Source organism: Euprymna scolopes, chromosome 10 (assembly GCF_053919585.1).
Source record: "Euprymna scolopes isolate OS-2025 chromosome 10, ASM5391958v1, whole genome shotgun sequence".
Lineage (NCBI taxonomy): Eukaryota > Metazoa > Mollusca > Cephalopoda > Sepiida > Sepiolidae > Euprymna > Euprymna scolopes.
The window spans coordinates 20306111-20324010 of record NC_136491.1 but is presented as its reverse complement, the minus strand read 5'-3'; the positions used below and the strand labels follow the sequence as shown (position 1 = coordinate 20324010).

Here is a 17900-nt window from a genome sequence, read left to right as displayed (position 1 = left end):
GCTGTGTCGAGTGTTTTGAAATTTCACACAAATGTACATTATGTGTCTGGGGGTGTTCTTAGATAGGTTTTCTGTTGGACTGCCTCCGATAAGTCAGAAACAAATCAGATTAAAGAAGGAACAGTCTGATTTTGATCAAGGTTAACACAGTTATACAGCCTAACATCACAAGTGCATTTAGTTTAATAGTTTCTTCCCTCGGGCCACTATTTTAAAATTTCATTCCCGTTTCCTGCTTTTCTGACTGTACTAACCTACAGAAATTTAAATATAATGTAAACGATCCCAAATAGTAATCTCTTAAGTTTTGTGCGAAAATGAGTAAAAGGAATTTGATAGATCGACGAACCTGTGATTTAAAAGAGACTCTGGTCGTCAGTGAGTCACTCTTAACGTGACCGATGGACAGACAAAGCCTCTTTCAGAGATGTTTGGACGCATTTCAAATAAAGTGCATCTGTTCAATCCATAAGTTGAGGAATAAAAAATTTCGTGCAAACTTCAGTGTGACAGACCGACGGATATACAGAAGTTTTTATAGAGATGTGTAGTCGTATCTAAGAAAACAAGAAAAAAAGACCCAGCTAAGTAGCCGACCATAGTAGAGACCGATCCGAAGGTTTCCTTTTCATTAGCTGCTACACCAAGAGGAAGGCGTCACTCCATTCCCAAGATTACTCCACTTACTCTTGACCCCTTCCCCATTATAATGCTGAATGTTTAGTAAGAGTGCATGAAGTATAATTAAATGCTTTGGTATGACTCTATTGAGGATTGAACTGCGATCTCCCGCCGCTTTAATGAACACTCTTACTATTAAAGAAGAAAAAAAGACGAATATAAAAAAATCTATATCTTAAAGAAAAACACTTGTAAAGGGTGGAGTCTGGATCGGTGGCGATTAGGAGATGATGAATGTTACAGCCATAGCGATGATGATTTATAGGTAATCTCTGACTTATTACATGATTATAATAATGGCGATTAGCGCCGTATGCAACACGATATAAGACTATTTTGATAAAGTTCGATGTAATTATATATTTATGCGTTTCGTATATAATGGATTCACTCCTAAACGAATTAACAGATCATTATGAATTTTGGAATACGGCTACTCGACGAAAAAAGTCGAAATGTAAGCTAATTTACTTTTATGCAAAGAGGGCAAAATAGGGTGGAGGCCTTCGATTTTAAAGAAATTAAACCAATTAATCTTAAACATCAATTAATAAATATTCCCTAAATCCCAGTTTCTTTTATAGTGTTTTAGAGTTCGATGTGAAGACAACTTGCCATTTAAAAATTCGAACAAATTTGTATTGAATATGATTCATAGTGTTTACACAACAAAATTAAGCAAAATTCCTTCCTAAGAATTCTTACCATCATACCTTGATTTTAATTTTCGTAAGGGGACCTAAACATGATGCAAAACCGTTCTTGATATATATATATATATATATATATATATATATATATATATATATATATATATATATATATATATATATATATATATATATAGTAGTAGTAGTAGTAGTAGTAGTAGTTACATCAAGCTTCATAAAGTAAATGATTGGTATGAAAGGTGAAATTTTTTTCCATATATATATAAATATATATATATATATATATATATATATAAATATATATATATATATAAATATATATATATATATAAATATAAATAAATAAATATATATATATATATATATATATATATATATATGCACTCTATTTATTTTTTCATAAATATACCCTGCTCTACTTCGGTATTGAACACTCTTGTATTAACCTAGTTAAACTTCATCGGTTACTTAACCTGTGGAAAACAATAACCTCGGATTATATATATATATATATATATATATATATATATATATATATATATATATACTAGGTGGTCCAGCAGGTCCCGAAAGAGCCCTTTTCTTGTAAGTAAGAAAAACATTAGATAAGTAAGAATGATATTAGGATAGACCGAGATTCGAACCTTGTAAGCAAGGTCCAGAAATAGATTCAGAAATGGAATTTAGCATTGTTCAGTTTCACATAAAAGAGTTTAGATATGTTGTTGTAAAAGGAATTTTGATTGTTCAATTCTTTTTATGAAAACCGAATTAAAATAAGGCCATCTAGAAAATAACGAACAATAGCAAATTAAAAACATATTGAAAAATAAGTAAGATCGAAAATAGGTTAGTAAGAATTCTTTGTCTGCAGAAATGGTTTGGGAACATGTGCGAACCGTGCATGTTCAGGTCAGGTGGGCCGATCACATTTTTGGACACACACGTATGACGCCATGGCAGAAATGAATTCTCAATATAGGAGCTAGAGTCGAATATGAGTTCGACAGAGAGAGACGGGGTCCAGAGTCGAGTCCGGATCAAATCAGAGGAGGGTCCCCCTTTAGAAGCGAAGGGTTAGAACATTAAACATGTAGAAACAACTTTGAATTCCTGGATGTGATCATCATTTTGACCGATCAAATGGAATAAAAGAACATCTCATATTTTTGTAACTGCCGTCTTCGTGTCGTCTTTCTACTAAATTGAAGGTAATGTGAGAATCATTTATATGAACATTGTTCTCACTCATCTTGATAATGAACTTTGTGTATAACTCATCTAAGTAATGTGTCCTCCTCTCCATCTAAGAAATGTGTCCCTTTCTCCATCTAAGTAATGACTGCCCTCTTCAGTGTTAAAGAACTGATCAATATCTCTCCATTCTAATATATATTAAAAGAAGGAACATACACAGAACTGTAAAAGGTATAAATGTCTTCTCTCTTCTCTCCCCCTCTGTAATATCTGTATAAATGTATCTTCCGTTCATCAATATTGATGTCACCATCCGTCTCTCTCTCTTTCTCTCTCTCTCTCTCTCTCTCTCTCTCTCTCTCTTTCATATGGTCTCCAAGCTACACTTATATATAGTTGCTACAACATCGATGTCTAATTGTTTCGACTATGATTTTAAAGGCATTTTATTTCCAATCGATTTTATCGATCACATTGGTATTTTTTTAAATTTATCTTAGTTATATTAAAAAATGAAAAAGAAGAAGCTGTACCTCCCACAGTCGAAAGTCTTGTTTTCTCCGTTCATGACATTCGAGAACAAATTTGTAAGAATCGTATTTTTGCTGATGCATCGGTAAACTTATATTTCAATCGTTTTCATTCGCCAATGTACATACATTTGACTAATTGCTGCGTTTCTTTTAAAAGGTGATCTTCTACTCGTTTAAAATATATTTAATTTTTAATACTTACCGAAAAGAAAAAAAAGAAAAGAAATATGAACCAAAGTTATTACACGCGTGAATTTATACTAATCTATATAAGTGAGAATGTGTGTGAGGACAATTCTCAACCTATATACTCAACAAAATTTTAATCTACAGAATCGAAACTTGGGATATAAGGTATTCAGACATGTAGACAACTTTTTATTTGTTTTAATCCGGAATAAAAGGGTTGCTAAGGGGTAAACAATGAAAAATTGGTACGTGGGGGGGGGGGTAATCGGATTTTTATCTGTTTGCTAACTATTTCACGAATGCGCATGCGTGAAAATTTCACATCATAGATTCATGATGTTAAGAGTAAGTAGGTTTTAAAATACGTTTAAGGCGTATCATGCTGGCTTAATGGTTATCGTACGTGATTAACTGGCTTTAGACATTGGTTTCGATTTCAGCTCGAATATTTTTTTACTTACAAGAAGTTATCTGTTTAGAAAAAACAAACAGAATACTCGCATGCACATGTCTCGGTTTTTTCCCCGATTTTTACTTCATTTTTTTAAGGAATTTAACGTTACGTTTAATACCTACGATGTTTCTGCTTAGAATAAATAAGAATTCTGCATTAATTAAAGTATGATATTTATTCGTATTTTACGACCGGGGAACGCTAGGCGGCCTGCTAGTATACTATTATTCCAACTGAATTGTTTTTGTTTTAATTTTTAGATTAATTTGGTAAAGATTCAAAAGACTCAAATACATAAACCTTTAACATCATGATGTGATTGACTTCTTTTCCGTTGCTTTACATGGACCGATCAAATAAATATTCAATGCAATATATTATTAAGAAATTATGATAATTTTCGGTGTTGTGTACATTTTAAAAGACGTTAAGATTAAGAATATGTCGTAGTTCGCTTGAAGCATTGTTTATCGGATAAAATGTGTGTGTTGAAGGCTTGTCAATGCAGGAATTATTCATGTATTGGAAGCATAAATAAATAATGATAAATAATTCAAAGGGTTCCATAATTTTCAATAAATATTTAATAATTAATTAATTAATTTATTTTTTGCGGACTATTACCCTTATATTTTAGATGTTGTCCCACGATGTTTCGGCCAACTATTTCTCTGTCCTTCGTTAGGTGGTAACCGCAATGGGATAGGAAACATCGTGGGACAGCATCTAAAAGATGAGGATAATAGTCCGCAATAAAATAAATTAATAAATAATAATCATCTCAGTGAATTCCGATCAAAAATAATAACTATTTATTTGTTTGACTGTACTCTCTGTACATGAACTCTATAGAGAGTTGATGTACAGTTCTTGAAAATGAGGTGCCCCAAAATATTTGAGGAAATATACCATTTACAGTCAGGTAAATAAATATTTATTGAAAATTATTGAACCTTTTGAATTATTTATTTATTTATTTCCAACAACTGAATAATCCCAGCACTGACAAGCATTCAAACACACCTTTTGGACGTTACGATTATTCGAGTTCAATTTTTTAAATGTAAGAATTTTTTTTTAAATATTCATAAAGATTTAAGTTAATATTCATTATTTTGTTTAACTAACTTTAATATTAGAAAAATAATAGCAGGACAATGGATTAAAATTTAAAACTATAAAAAATAGATATACAGAATTATGTCGCCCTAAAAAGCCGATGCTAATCAAATTTTTAGTTTGTTACTGTTTATTAAACTGCAATGTAAAATTACGAATAATAATTACAAATCGATATAGAATGTCATTTGAAACAAAAATTTGGAAAACGTACACAACACAATGTTTATTTTTCTTACACTTTTAAGAAATGCAGATGTTTTTTTTAATATAACAAGAAGTATTATTGATGAGAAAAATGCAATTGAAAGAATAAGCTGTTATTTTAACCAAGCATTTATTTATAACAAGCAGGACCCGTTAACCGCCGTTGACCGGTTAACGCAGCCTCCTCTCATATTTGTTGTATGAGAGGAGGCTATCGTACAGTTGTTATTGTTGGCCAACCCCCAACATCCTCATATTAAGAATTTTTAAAAATAATAAAAAATATTATTTTATCTATCTATCTATCTATCTATCTATCTATCTATCTATCTATCTATCTATCTATCTATCTCTCTCTCTCTCTCTCTCTCTCTCTATATATATATATATATATATATATATATATATATATATATATATACAATGAAAACAAAATAAAATTAAAATTAAAAAGTAAAAACTGAAATTCAGCCCATCTAACGTATCTGCGATTTCACTGCACATCGGTTGAACATTAAGCAAATCGCACACATCCATCATCGGAGTGGACACCCCGGCATAAAACCCACATTATACTTTGCCAAACAAAAGTCTTTTGACCCAACTGTCTGGAAAGATGTGCAAATAATAGGTAAAACATGTGAGGCGTGTCAGTATATCGATCCTGCGCCTGTACACTTGTGCAAATGGAGGCTTGATGTGGGAGGACAATTGGAACAGGTTGGGTATGAACATTACTCATTATGGCAGTGGCCATTATCTTACTCCCATTAATTGTAATTTAATTGTGTTATATGGAGGCCTCTACGTCAACAAGATTCATCAAGCATTGTACGCCAATTGGAATCCATATTTTACGAGCAAAATCCACCAATGGAAATTTTAACGCACAATGGCACCGCATTTACCAACCATTACATTCGACAGCTTCTACAAAACTGAAGTGTACGTCTCTGATTACGGTGTGCCTACGAACCAGGAAATTGTGTTGTCGAGAGAAGTCACAGAAGTATGAAAATCATTGAGGCTTGGAAACAATGTTCCATACAAGAAGCGGTTTACTGGTAAAATGTTACATCAAAACACAGTGTCTTAATCTCTACGGCACCGTCCAACGCCATATACACCTATGACGTCCGCATACAAGTTGTTAAGTCCATGACTAACCCTGACCCGCAAGATTCCCAGAAGCAATACCAAATGGGAGAGGTTGTTTGGGGTAGAATCCCTCACAGCAAGTGTACGAGCAAGTCCAGGATAGGCCGGGTGATTGGAATCAAGACCACACTCGGTCATGGTTGATGAAATCTCTTATCATATAAAGAATTTTCGCCTTTGTCCAGGAACTCGTATACCATTCAACGGCCTGTCAGAAGAAAGTGAACCACTGAACAGACCAAGGTCGGTATCGATAGACGATGCTTCCATCACTAGCTCAGACACCCCTGATGATGACGACGATAATGATGATGATAGACCACCCGAAAATAGTCTTGGAAGAAATTACTAGACCCGCAACTACTTAGGAGCACCCGCATTAAGAGGCCCGCACCCAACTGTACTATTTGTGATGATGATATCAGGGCGGCGGTGGTGGGGAGAGAAATAATGCAAAACGTGACTTACACAAGTGACGATGCCTCTGTCTATCCTGTCGGGTGACGGAATCAAAAAAGGAAAGAGGAAAAAACTTTCGTTTATAAACGGTTTATTAATATACATATACTATAATATACATATGGTATTAATTTGCATATGAGGACAATAATGGCTGTGAAAAGGACGAATGGGAAAAGCACATAGACGTTTATATACATTTGTTTAATACACCCTGTTTATATACACTCCCTACTTTGGAGCAGGTTTTTATAAAGTCATTTATAATAGGAAGCCGGTTTTCACTGTTCATTATCAGAGACTACAATACTTCAATCAACAGGAGAATTTTCAACAAAACATCCATTTTCACTAAATCTTTAATTGAACTCAGCGATCTAGAAATAGAAAATATTCTCAATGCAAGAAGATCCCTCCTCCTCTTTGACAATTAATTTATATATATAAATTGTAGCGTTCGCGCGTGCGCGCGTGTATACAAATCTCTTACAGCCCACACATGACCAAAACTGCCATGATGATCGTCTCCGATCATTGGATGGTGCACACTATTTTTCAAGTCATTGTCAAAGATTAAGGTGAAATGAGGGTATCTTTGCTGGTAGAATAGGAGTTCAAAATTTAACTTTGAAACCCCATATATATATATATATATATATATATATATATATATATATATATATATATATATATATGTATATATATATATATATATATATATATATATATATATATATGATTTCTAAAACAATATCTAAAATAAGATTTATTATTTATTACAAAAAATTAAAAACAAGCCAATTATTAATAAACAATTACCCTACATCTGACGACAGTGTGCTCAAAACTGAAAATGCTGTGTACGTCTTAAAATGACCCATAGGAAAATGTGTCTCCCAAAATAACACGTACATTGGCATGACTCGAACCAGCATCTCTCGCCGATTAACATGTCACCTTTCCCCGGTATAGCTTTATTTATCAGCATCTCCCAGCACACGCCACCCCCAAAACTGAATTTAGAGACACACTAATAAAAAAAAAAAAGTGCCATTTTAACTGTCTCACACTGTGATGTACGCCTCCCGATTATTGAAGCCTTGTTAATCCGTATTAAAAAAGACAACCATTAACAAGGCTCAATATGAAACGGATGGTACGCTTAAATGCTTTTAGGTATTTTAAGTATTGTAAACGATTTTAATCGTCTTTCCATTCAACTCACTATTTCATTTTTTATTTTTTTAAAAAATTATTTTTTATCACTCGCATGAGGACGACCAATGGAGGTCAAAAACGTTAGCGAATGTTCGGAAACTAGTCCCTCAAAAAGAAAAAAAAATGGATATTCTGAGAAAAAGCAAGAGTTGTCTCTGCTCTTCAATGAAACGTGCATAAAGGAAACAATGCTGCCCAAGTATACTAATATATATATATATATATATATATATATATATATATATATATATATATGTATATATGTGTGGTAGTCATTCAGTGATTCATGTATTTTTCCCGATTCCGATGCAATTACCGATTCCGTACTAAATTCCCGATTTTGATACAATTACTGATTCCGATTCTTTAAAAATCTCTACATATTTAACTATACAGTTGTTATTTTCCCCCCGATTACTGTAAAAACACATGTTAAATGTGCGAATATTTTCTCAAACGTAAAATCACACTTGTGTGGGTGAAATCTCTTGATTTTAGCTTCACTGATGGTTTAAAATCAACATATATCTATTATTTTTATTATTAATGCTAGTGAAAGATTTTATTTTAAACAAAATCAAATAAAGAAAAGATAATTAAAGGAATCGTTTTCGCATCGAAAAATAGGTGCATTTTTCCGATTTCTATACCCTAAAAAGACCCGGGTTTTTTTTTTCGATTCCAGATTCCGATTCCGATTGATCGTCCTAACACTATATTGCCACTTTGATGTAGGGGGCTACTATCAATGACATAATCTACAGGGGTACTATGTCGGGAGTTGGCAGAAAGATGCGGTTCACGTTACACTTGAACTTCTGCATTTCAATACAGTTGGGGAAGCAGGAACCCGAAAGGGAGTTCCAAAGTCTAGCGGTTCTGGGGAAGAAACTATTGGAGTAGAAGGCTCTCTTACATCTAGGGATCTCTACTGTAAAGGGATGGGATTTAGCTGCTTGTCGGGTTTGTCGGGGGTATTTACGCGAGGGGGGGTACAAGTGCTTGGAGTTCGTCTGAGCATTCACCGTTAAGGTACTTGTAGAACAGGCAGAGGGATGTTACATTACGTCGATGGGACAGAGGCTAACGTTTAAATGACAGTTCAGGACCTATCAGGTTAGCGACTCTCTTTTGAACCTTGTCTCGGAGCGAGAGACTAGTAGCAGATGCACCAACCCAAATATGACAACAATACTCCATACATGGGCAAATGGTGGCTTTATAGAGGTACAGGATACTTTCGGGCTTTAGTAGCTTTCTAACACGGTAGAGAGAACCTACCTTTTTCGCAGCAGTCCTAGCAATGCTCTCAATGTAATTGTTCCAACTCATGTTTTCTGTGAACGTTAGGCCAAGGAGTTTAAAAGATGTACCTTCAGATAAAGAGTCTTTGGCCATTGCTATTGGTGGTAGAAAAGGTTTCTTGTAATTATCGAAGGAAACAAGTTTAGTCTTGGCAGCATTGAATGTGAACATCCATTTTTGTCCCCATTCCACTATGAATTGGAGGTCATCCTCTAGTGTTTCTGCCATTTCTTTAGATATGTGTTCATTTGTTTTTCTGTCGTGTCTCTTATAGAACGTGGTGTCATCAGCATATATACCCATGTCACAGACAATTTTGTCAGGGAAGTCATTTATGAATATTAGGAATAACAGAGATCCAAGGATAGACCCTTGAGGCACTCCCGTATTTATCCTATATTGTTTAGATATACGACCGTCGAGGACAACCTGCATTTTTCAAGGATCTAATTATGTTAAGTATTCTTCCAGTGATACCGTATGATCTGATTTTTCCAAGAAGATCTTCATGCTATACCCTGTCAAAAGCCTTAGATATATCTAGAGCTACCTCTCTACCCTCACATGCTTTGTCCAGTGACTGGTATATACGTTCAGAGATCACAGTTAGGATGTCTGCTGTGGAACGGGCTTGCCTAAATCCATATTGTTGGTCGGTCAGAAGTTTAGCATCTGTAAGGTGATGGACTAGAGCTTGATTAATTATGGACTGAAATATTTTGGCGAAAGGTGGGAGGAGGCTAATGGGGCGATAATTTAGTGGGTGAGTTCTTTCGCCAAAATTCTTGAAAACTGGTACCACAGTAGCAGTTTTCCAGCAGGCAGAAAAGCAAGATTCATTAAGCTATTTGTTGTAAAGTTTGGAGAGAACTGGAGCACATTTTTAATAGCACAGCCGGAATGAGATCAGGTCCACATGCTTTTGAAGTGTCTAGATTTTTTATGATAGTATGCACCTGAGAAAGGGTGATTTTCAGATCATCTAGTGTGGCGTCTGTCCGCAAATGAAATTCTGGGATGGAGTGGTTAGCTGGGTCCAGTGTGGAGCTGGAGGCAAACCGACTGGCAAGTATGTAAGCCTTCTCAGTTGCTGAGCAAACAACCTCATGACTGTTGGATAGTGGGAAATTGTTGATTGCCCATTATTTACTAAACTGTTGTAGATTTTCCAGAAGTCACGAGTTCCTAATTTCTGTGCTTCGATGCGTTTTTTGGTGGTTTCAGTAAATTTTCTCTTAGCTGTCTCTATTTCTTTCTTACAGTTACTTTTGGCTTCTATATACTTCTGTCTGTTTAAACTGGACTCATTATGAAAAATGTGCTTCAATTGCCGTTTTGAACCATTCAGTGGTCTCATTTGCACACTTTTCAGCAGGAAGTGGTATATATATATATATATATATATATATATATATATATATATATATATATATATATATATATATATATATATATATATATATATATGCATGCATGCATACCGGTTGTATCGATTTCGTAGATATAAATCCAATGAAACTCGCGTGATTATTAAAGAGTCCTGAGAAAGTTTAAATCGAGGGCAGTAAAAAACTGCCAAGCTAAAAGAATCACCTAACACCCCCCCTACTAATGATAGCTGAAACACAGGAAACAGCATCTCCCTACCTATCACCACACCTAAAAAAAACACTACTACTCACATTCAAAAAGTATACACTCCAATTTTTCACGGTATGTAGGATGCACTCAAATATCTTATAAAAACCAATGTAATCTTGACAACCGTTTCAATATCAATTCTTTTTTGGTCTGATGAAGTGTTGTCCGTGAAATGGGACTCCACTGAAACACACACACACACACACACACACACACACACACACACACACACACACACACACACACACACATATATATATTATATATATATATTATTATACTGTTCGTAGAATTTTTCGGTAACTCATAACAACAACACAATATGTCATTCCAAAGAGTGCTCAATGCATGAAACAGAGCAATATATTTATATATATATATATATATATATATATAGAGAGAGAGAGAGAGAGAGAGATGAGTATTGGCTGAAGAGAGCTTGATATGGGCATCTAAAACAATCATAATTATCGGGCTTGAAACCGACGGTACCAATGACTTGTCTTATCTAACAACTTTCTGTACACAAAATATAAAAATATAAATACGCTCTCATTTTTCGATTTTCCTTATAATTGAGCACTCTGCTGGATTTCTCCCCCCCCCCCGAAAACCTAATTATATATATATATATATATATATATATATATATATATATATATATATATATATATATACTAGCTGTACCCTGCCACGCGTTGCTGTGGCTCAAATTGCGCAATGGAAAAAGTTCCAACATGAGAAAAAGCAAGTTTCTTATAGGTTTAATTTTCCATTTTGCATGGGTACACCGTTTTTGTTGTTCCATTTTCTTAGCTGATATAGAGATTTACCGGTGTGGTGACTCTTGAATACGTAATATATATTGTCCATGTGAAAAAACAGTCAGTGTGTAACTGTAAGGCCCACAATTGTAAAGATTGTTCCCTGTGCTTTGTTGATGGTTATTGCAAATGACAATAAAATTGGAAAGTTCAATTTCCTAAAGTGTAATGATGTATCCGGCGGAATCATAGGAATGCATGGAATGAAGATATATTCATCTGTGAAAGGTCCTGTTAAGATTGTTGTTTCTATGATATTGTTTGTTAATTTTTTTTTTACTGCAAGCTATGTGCCATTGCAAAGCTTGGGTTGGTTTATATTTCACAACATGATAATTAGTACACCAAATTTCAGTTGCAATACATGCGGTGGCATCCCTGGCAAATATAGCTGTTTGATAATTAACCACTTTATCTGCTTTCACAACAGTGTCGATGGATTTGTATTTGACTACCTCACTTGGAATTTTACATTGAATAATAGCGTTAAGTTCATGGGCATCTTTGTATTGACCTGTAAGAATAGCTCATTCACTCAGTCAAATGGAATTCTTATAATTTGAATATCTGCAAAAACATTTTAAACTAACTATTCTTTTGATGAAATAAAATTACAGAAATTACAGAAGTTAAAAGTCAAAGAATTTTGCCCTTAACTCTGATCAGCTGGCACTTTTTCGTACCCAATTTTCCACAAGTGATGCAAAAGTTTTTGTGCGGATCGAACAGTCGGCAACTGGACATGCATGTTTTGAGTTAAGTTTAATAGCTTCATATGGAACAAAAAAGTAGAGTATTTGAGGCAAGCATTTATTTCATCTGCTGGTGTTGATTGAAGAATAACAGGTAACATTTGTCTGAAATCTCCTGCAAGCAATATTACTGCATTCCCAAATGGTCTGACATTGCCACGCAAATCTTGCAAGGATCGACCAAGAGCCTCAAGTGATTTTTTGCGTACCATTGTGCATTCATCATAAACAATAAGTTTGCATTTCTGCAATATTTTTCCCCATATTGGATGTTTTTGAGATGTCGAAGATGAGATTTTTGAAAAATTGAATGTTTTAAAGTAGAATAAATAATTCTTCTACTTGGCAAGCAAGGTCGCAGGTATTCCTCATGCAGCAAGGGCTAAGACTATGCCATTTTGTTACCAAATGGCTGCCAAAATCAATTTAATTAGAAAGGTTTTACAAGTTACTTCTGGTGCTGTTCAAGGTAGCAGTAATTTCCAAATAACTTCTATTCTCACAGTCAGTAAATTAGGTGACTAAAATAGGATTTATCCATGTTTTGACAATGCCTTATTCACTGTAATTAATTTAGGAGACTAAAATAGGATGAGGGATTAGAGATGGACAGATAGAGAGGAAGATATATAGATAGAAAAGAGAAAGTGAGAGGAAAATAGAGAAAGAGAAGGAGATAGAGAGATAAAGGGATTGATAGATAAACAGAGAGAGGGGGAAAGTTAGAAACAGAGAGGGATGAGACAGAGGAAAGGAGAGAGATAGAGGGAGTTAGAGAAAGGGGCTCAAAGAGAGATGGAGAGAGTGATATAGAGAGAAATATAGATTGAGAGAGGGAAAGGGAGAGATGGATAGAGAGAGATATTAAGAGAGGAAAAGAGAGGGGGAGAGAAACAGAAGGTGAACTACACTTCACCGTTTGTTTCCTCGTTCAGTAGAGAAGAAATCTTTCGAGACTGAGGCAATTTTAATGTTTTGTTATTATCCAGAGTACCCCTTTTTTTTTGGGGGGGGGGGGCTAGATTTTCATCACATTAGAAACCGACCGGGTTATCTGTACTTTCATTTAACAAATTAATAAAAGAAAAACGGGTTTGTATTACTGTACACATAGATTCGAAAAAGTTGTCAAAAACAAATATATAACAAATAAATGTTATCAAAGGCAAGATAAGTTACTTTTCTGCCAAACTGGATATATGTTTTGTGTTTTTATTCAATGTAACCTATTTATTCAGCTCGAAAACCATACAGTGTTTACCGATGTATTGGAACATTAAAGATGGCGTCTGATTCTCTCTTTAACACGGTAAGTTTGGGAAAAGGTGTTATAAATAAAAAACCAGATAAAATACTGTTAAAAACTCGCTCAATATATGTTACCGTGACATATGTTGACATATATTCGGCGGGGTTTTAATAGTATTTTGTATAGTCTTTTATTTATAACACCTTTTCCCAAACTTACGGTGTTAAAGAGGGTGTGAGACGCCATCTTGAATTTTTGAATACATCGGTAAACACTATGTTTTTCGAGCTCAATAAATATGTTACATTGAATAAAAACGCAAAACATATATCCAGTTTGGCAGAAAAGTAACTTATCTTGCCTTTGATAACATTTATTTGTTATATATTTGTTTTTGACAACTTTTTCGAATCTATGTGTACAGTAATACAAACCCAGAAAAACATATTGTAAAATTTCAATTTAACATGAAAATACTATTTTAAAAAATAGCACGATACATAAGTGCATAAGTGCCACTTTAGGTACTCCTTGGGCGTTGAGTTCCATGGCGACCAGCATAATTATTTAATGGTCGCTCCCTTAGCCCCCTCCCAGTCAAGGCTAATGCATGCGCACGTAACATTTTTTTTATTTACTGACGTTGGCTTAGTAAGTAAACGATTTATTGATAATTTCGTAACCCTTAAACGCATGCCGGAAGATTTAAATTGGTTCATTATTGTTGTAATGAAAAAAAAAAAGTTTCATTCAACACAAAACCAAAAACACATATTAATGATAAATGATTTATTATTGTATTCATTGTGAAGCGAGGGGTTTGTATTACTGTACACATAGATTCGAAAAAGTTGTCAAAAAAATATATAACAAATAAATGTTATCAAAGGCAAGATAAGTTACTTTTCTACCTAACTGGATATATTTTTTGTGTTTTTATTCAATGTAACATATTTATTCAGCTCGAAAAATATACAGTGTTTGCCGATGTATTCGAAAATTCAAGATAGCGTCATATTCTCTCTTTAACACGGTAAGTGTGGGAAAGGATGTTATAAATAAAAAAACGGATAAAATACTGTTAAAAACTCGCTCAATATATGTTACCGTGACATAGGTTGACATATATTCGGCGGGTTTTTAATAGTATTTTGTATAGTTTTTTATTTATAACACCCTTTTCCATACTTACTGTGTTAAAGAGGGTGTGAGACGCCATCTTGAATTTTCAAATACATCGGTAAACACTGTATGTTTTTCGAGCTGAATAAATATGTTACATTGAATAAAAACACAAAAAATATATCCAGTTAGGTAGAAAAGTAACTTATCTGGCCTTTGATAACATTTATTTGTTATATATTTGTTTTTTGACAACTTTTTCGAATCTATGTGTACAGTAATACAAACCCGAAAATATAATTAAAAACAAATAATAAGACTTAGCTTGTTATAATAGGTGTGAATTTATTTGCCCTGGTGTATCACACTCGTGTTATTTTTAGTCCGAAAATAAAGAAGAAGAAATCCTTCCCGACTGGTCAAATGTTTTTGGCGATAAGTTGGGATGAAACGATAAATTAATTTTCTTTAGAAAATTCGTTCGGGTAAGGAGCGGCGTGAATAGTCTCCTCGAATTTTTTTTTGTCTTTTTCTTGGAGCTCTCCGGAAACGGTGAATGTTCAATGTCACTGTCAAAATTAGTTCCGGGGTAGACGCTACAATTGAAATTTACTAATTTTTAAATAAAAAAGTAAAAAAAAAAAAGTTAATAAAAAAAATTGTTGCTTATGTGCGCATAAAAACCTTTTTTTTTTTTAGCTTAGGTTCACCTTGAACTCCCCCCCCCCCAAATCTTAAGAACAGCTTCCGGAATAAACATCACTTTTGGAGGGCGGGGGGCTAATAAACACCATTTGGGGGGATATTTAAAAAAAAAAGTCGATAAAAGTCGTCATTTAAAAAGAAATTTAAAATCAAATGTTTGTAAAAGTGAGAAATTATTAATAAATGTTTAGTAACATTTTTTAGGTGCTAATGCAGAGAGTGATCCGCGCTATTTTTTTAAATCGTGTTTTTTTTTATTCCAAAAAAACTCAAAAAGCAGGCGACAAACTATTTTTTGGCCTCATATAATAAAGAAAAAAATGTGTAAATTAAAAAATATGGAAGATAAACCAATGAATTATGTTTTTTTTTGTTTTTTTTTACTTACTAAACAGAAAATGAAATCTTTCGTCAATTCGTGGCTGTGAAAATAATCGAACCGGAAGTTCAGTTTTATCAACAGAACAGATTCGCAGTAACGGTTAAAAAATATATTTATTTTATTTAATATTTTGATTTTAATAATTCGCGAGGTAAATTTAATTTAAGAAAATAAAAACATACCTCGACTCTAAAAATGGGTTGTCTGAAAATTTCAAATAAATTGGTAACGTAGAAATATGGTTTTATTCGTTTAGAACAAACCAACATTTACATTTTTATATATATATAGATAGTGGAAATGGTAATTAATAAAAACTGAAGAAAGTGCTCAATACTGTTGTAGAGCAAATATGCGTTTTTTTTACTGTCGGTAGCTTCCTCAGACTTTTACAGAAAAAAGTCTGAGGAAGCTACCGACGGTAAAAAAAAAAACGGCCGGGTAGCTGAAACAATAATGTAACTTAACAGAAAGATACGGTAATAAAAATAAAACGTATATATATATATATATATATATATATATATATATATATATATATATATATATATATATATATATATACTTTCCTACCTTCCTCACATTATTTCTCAAATGATTTGCGCTCACTTCCACAGTCAAAAACATTCAACGTGCAAACCAGCAGACAAGCAGAGTTTTAGTTGATATATTAGATAGATATTATTGTTAGATAGTAAATTAATAAAATAAGTCGTGCACCAAATTGTAAAAAAAAAAGATCGTTTTAATAACGATTGAAAAGTTCTGCGAAACTTACCAAGTATCCTCAGGACGGATCTTTTATTATTTGTGGCATCACCTCGTGAGAATCGCTGGATGGTCTTGCCCCTCACAGTGAAGAATATCAGCGTGTAGAGAATGGTAAGAACTAATAGCGGCGTTATGAAGAAGAGAAAGGTAGACAACTGGAACATGACTATCATCTGATTGATGAACGACTTCGGTATCGTACAGAAGAGCGAATCTGGCAGAGGCTCACCGGTGAGCGGATGGTCGACCAAGTAAATAAGCCGCGTGTGCAGAGGGTATGGCAGGGCGATTAGCAATGATATCAACCAGGTGGCACAGATTATTTTTAATGTTCGGCTCATTGTTGAGACGGTGTGGGCCCACAACGGGTGGCAAATTGCCACGTAGCGTTCAACTGTGAATGCGGTTATTGTCAGTACCGATGCGTATGACGTCATTTCGAAAACCATCGATTTGAAAAGACAGTATGCTATACCAAAAGGCCAAGGATACGATTGCCATATTCCATACACTTCAGTAGGTAGACCTGTCCGCACAAGTAGAAAAACAAAATAATAATTTTAAAAAAATTCCAAAGATATTTGAAACAGCAGGACCTGTGGAGATCCCAACGTTTAATTAAATAAAGTAGAATTTAACTGTATTCGTTTGTATGCACTTTATATACACATATGTACTAGCTTCCCCGGTTTGTCGTTGTCCGGGAATATTAATACTTTAAGATTAGTTTCGCATCTAGTTTTAAAATCTGTCGTTTATTTACCAAAATATTGTTATCTACTGCCTATACATACATACATACATATATATATATTTATACATATATTTATTTATTACATATATTATATATATATCCTTGTTTTATCGTTATTTCCATGGCAGGTGCTCGTCTGAACTCCAATCTCTGGTCCCCCCTCGCCAATCTTTCACGAAAAACACCCGTCTAGCTGAATCCACTGTGAAAAATTTCCCCCACTCTATATCCGTGCCTAAATCAAAACGCGGATTCCATGAACAAAGCTTCTTTCTTAGAACTGCACGCCCGTGGAACTCTGTTCCGTCTGCCTGCTTCCCACCTGACTACAACTTGGATGTCTTCAAGTCCAATGTTAAGAAATTCCTAATGAACCGCCCCCTTAAGTAAACAGTTCATCAAATTTCCACACTAACGTAATGTACTTGCACTAACCCTTATCCCTGAGTGGCTTCCAGGCCTTGATAAGTGGTGATCACTGTGTAATATATATATATATATATATATAT

The 17900-nt window shown here is 34.0% G+C and overlaps 1 protein-coding gene across 1 annotated transcript in view; it reads right to left on the bottom strand.

Annotated features, from left to right (window-relative positions):
- The window catches only part of LOC145286371 (neuromedin-U receptor 2-like), a 60193-nt gene that overhangs the window by 20291 nt on the left and 22002 nt on the right, over positions 1 to 17900 (bottom strand). Inside the window, exon 2 of the mRNA XM_080135304.1 lies at positions 16645 to 17163. Within this exon, the coding sequence (XP_079991430.1) occupies positions 16645 to 17163 (519 nt within the window). The remainder of the gene's footprint in view (positions 1 to 16644; positions 17164 to 17900) is intronic.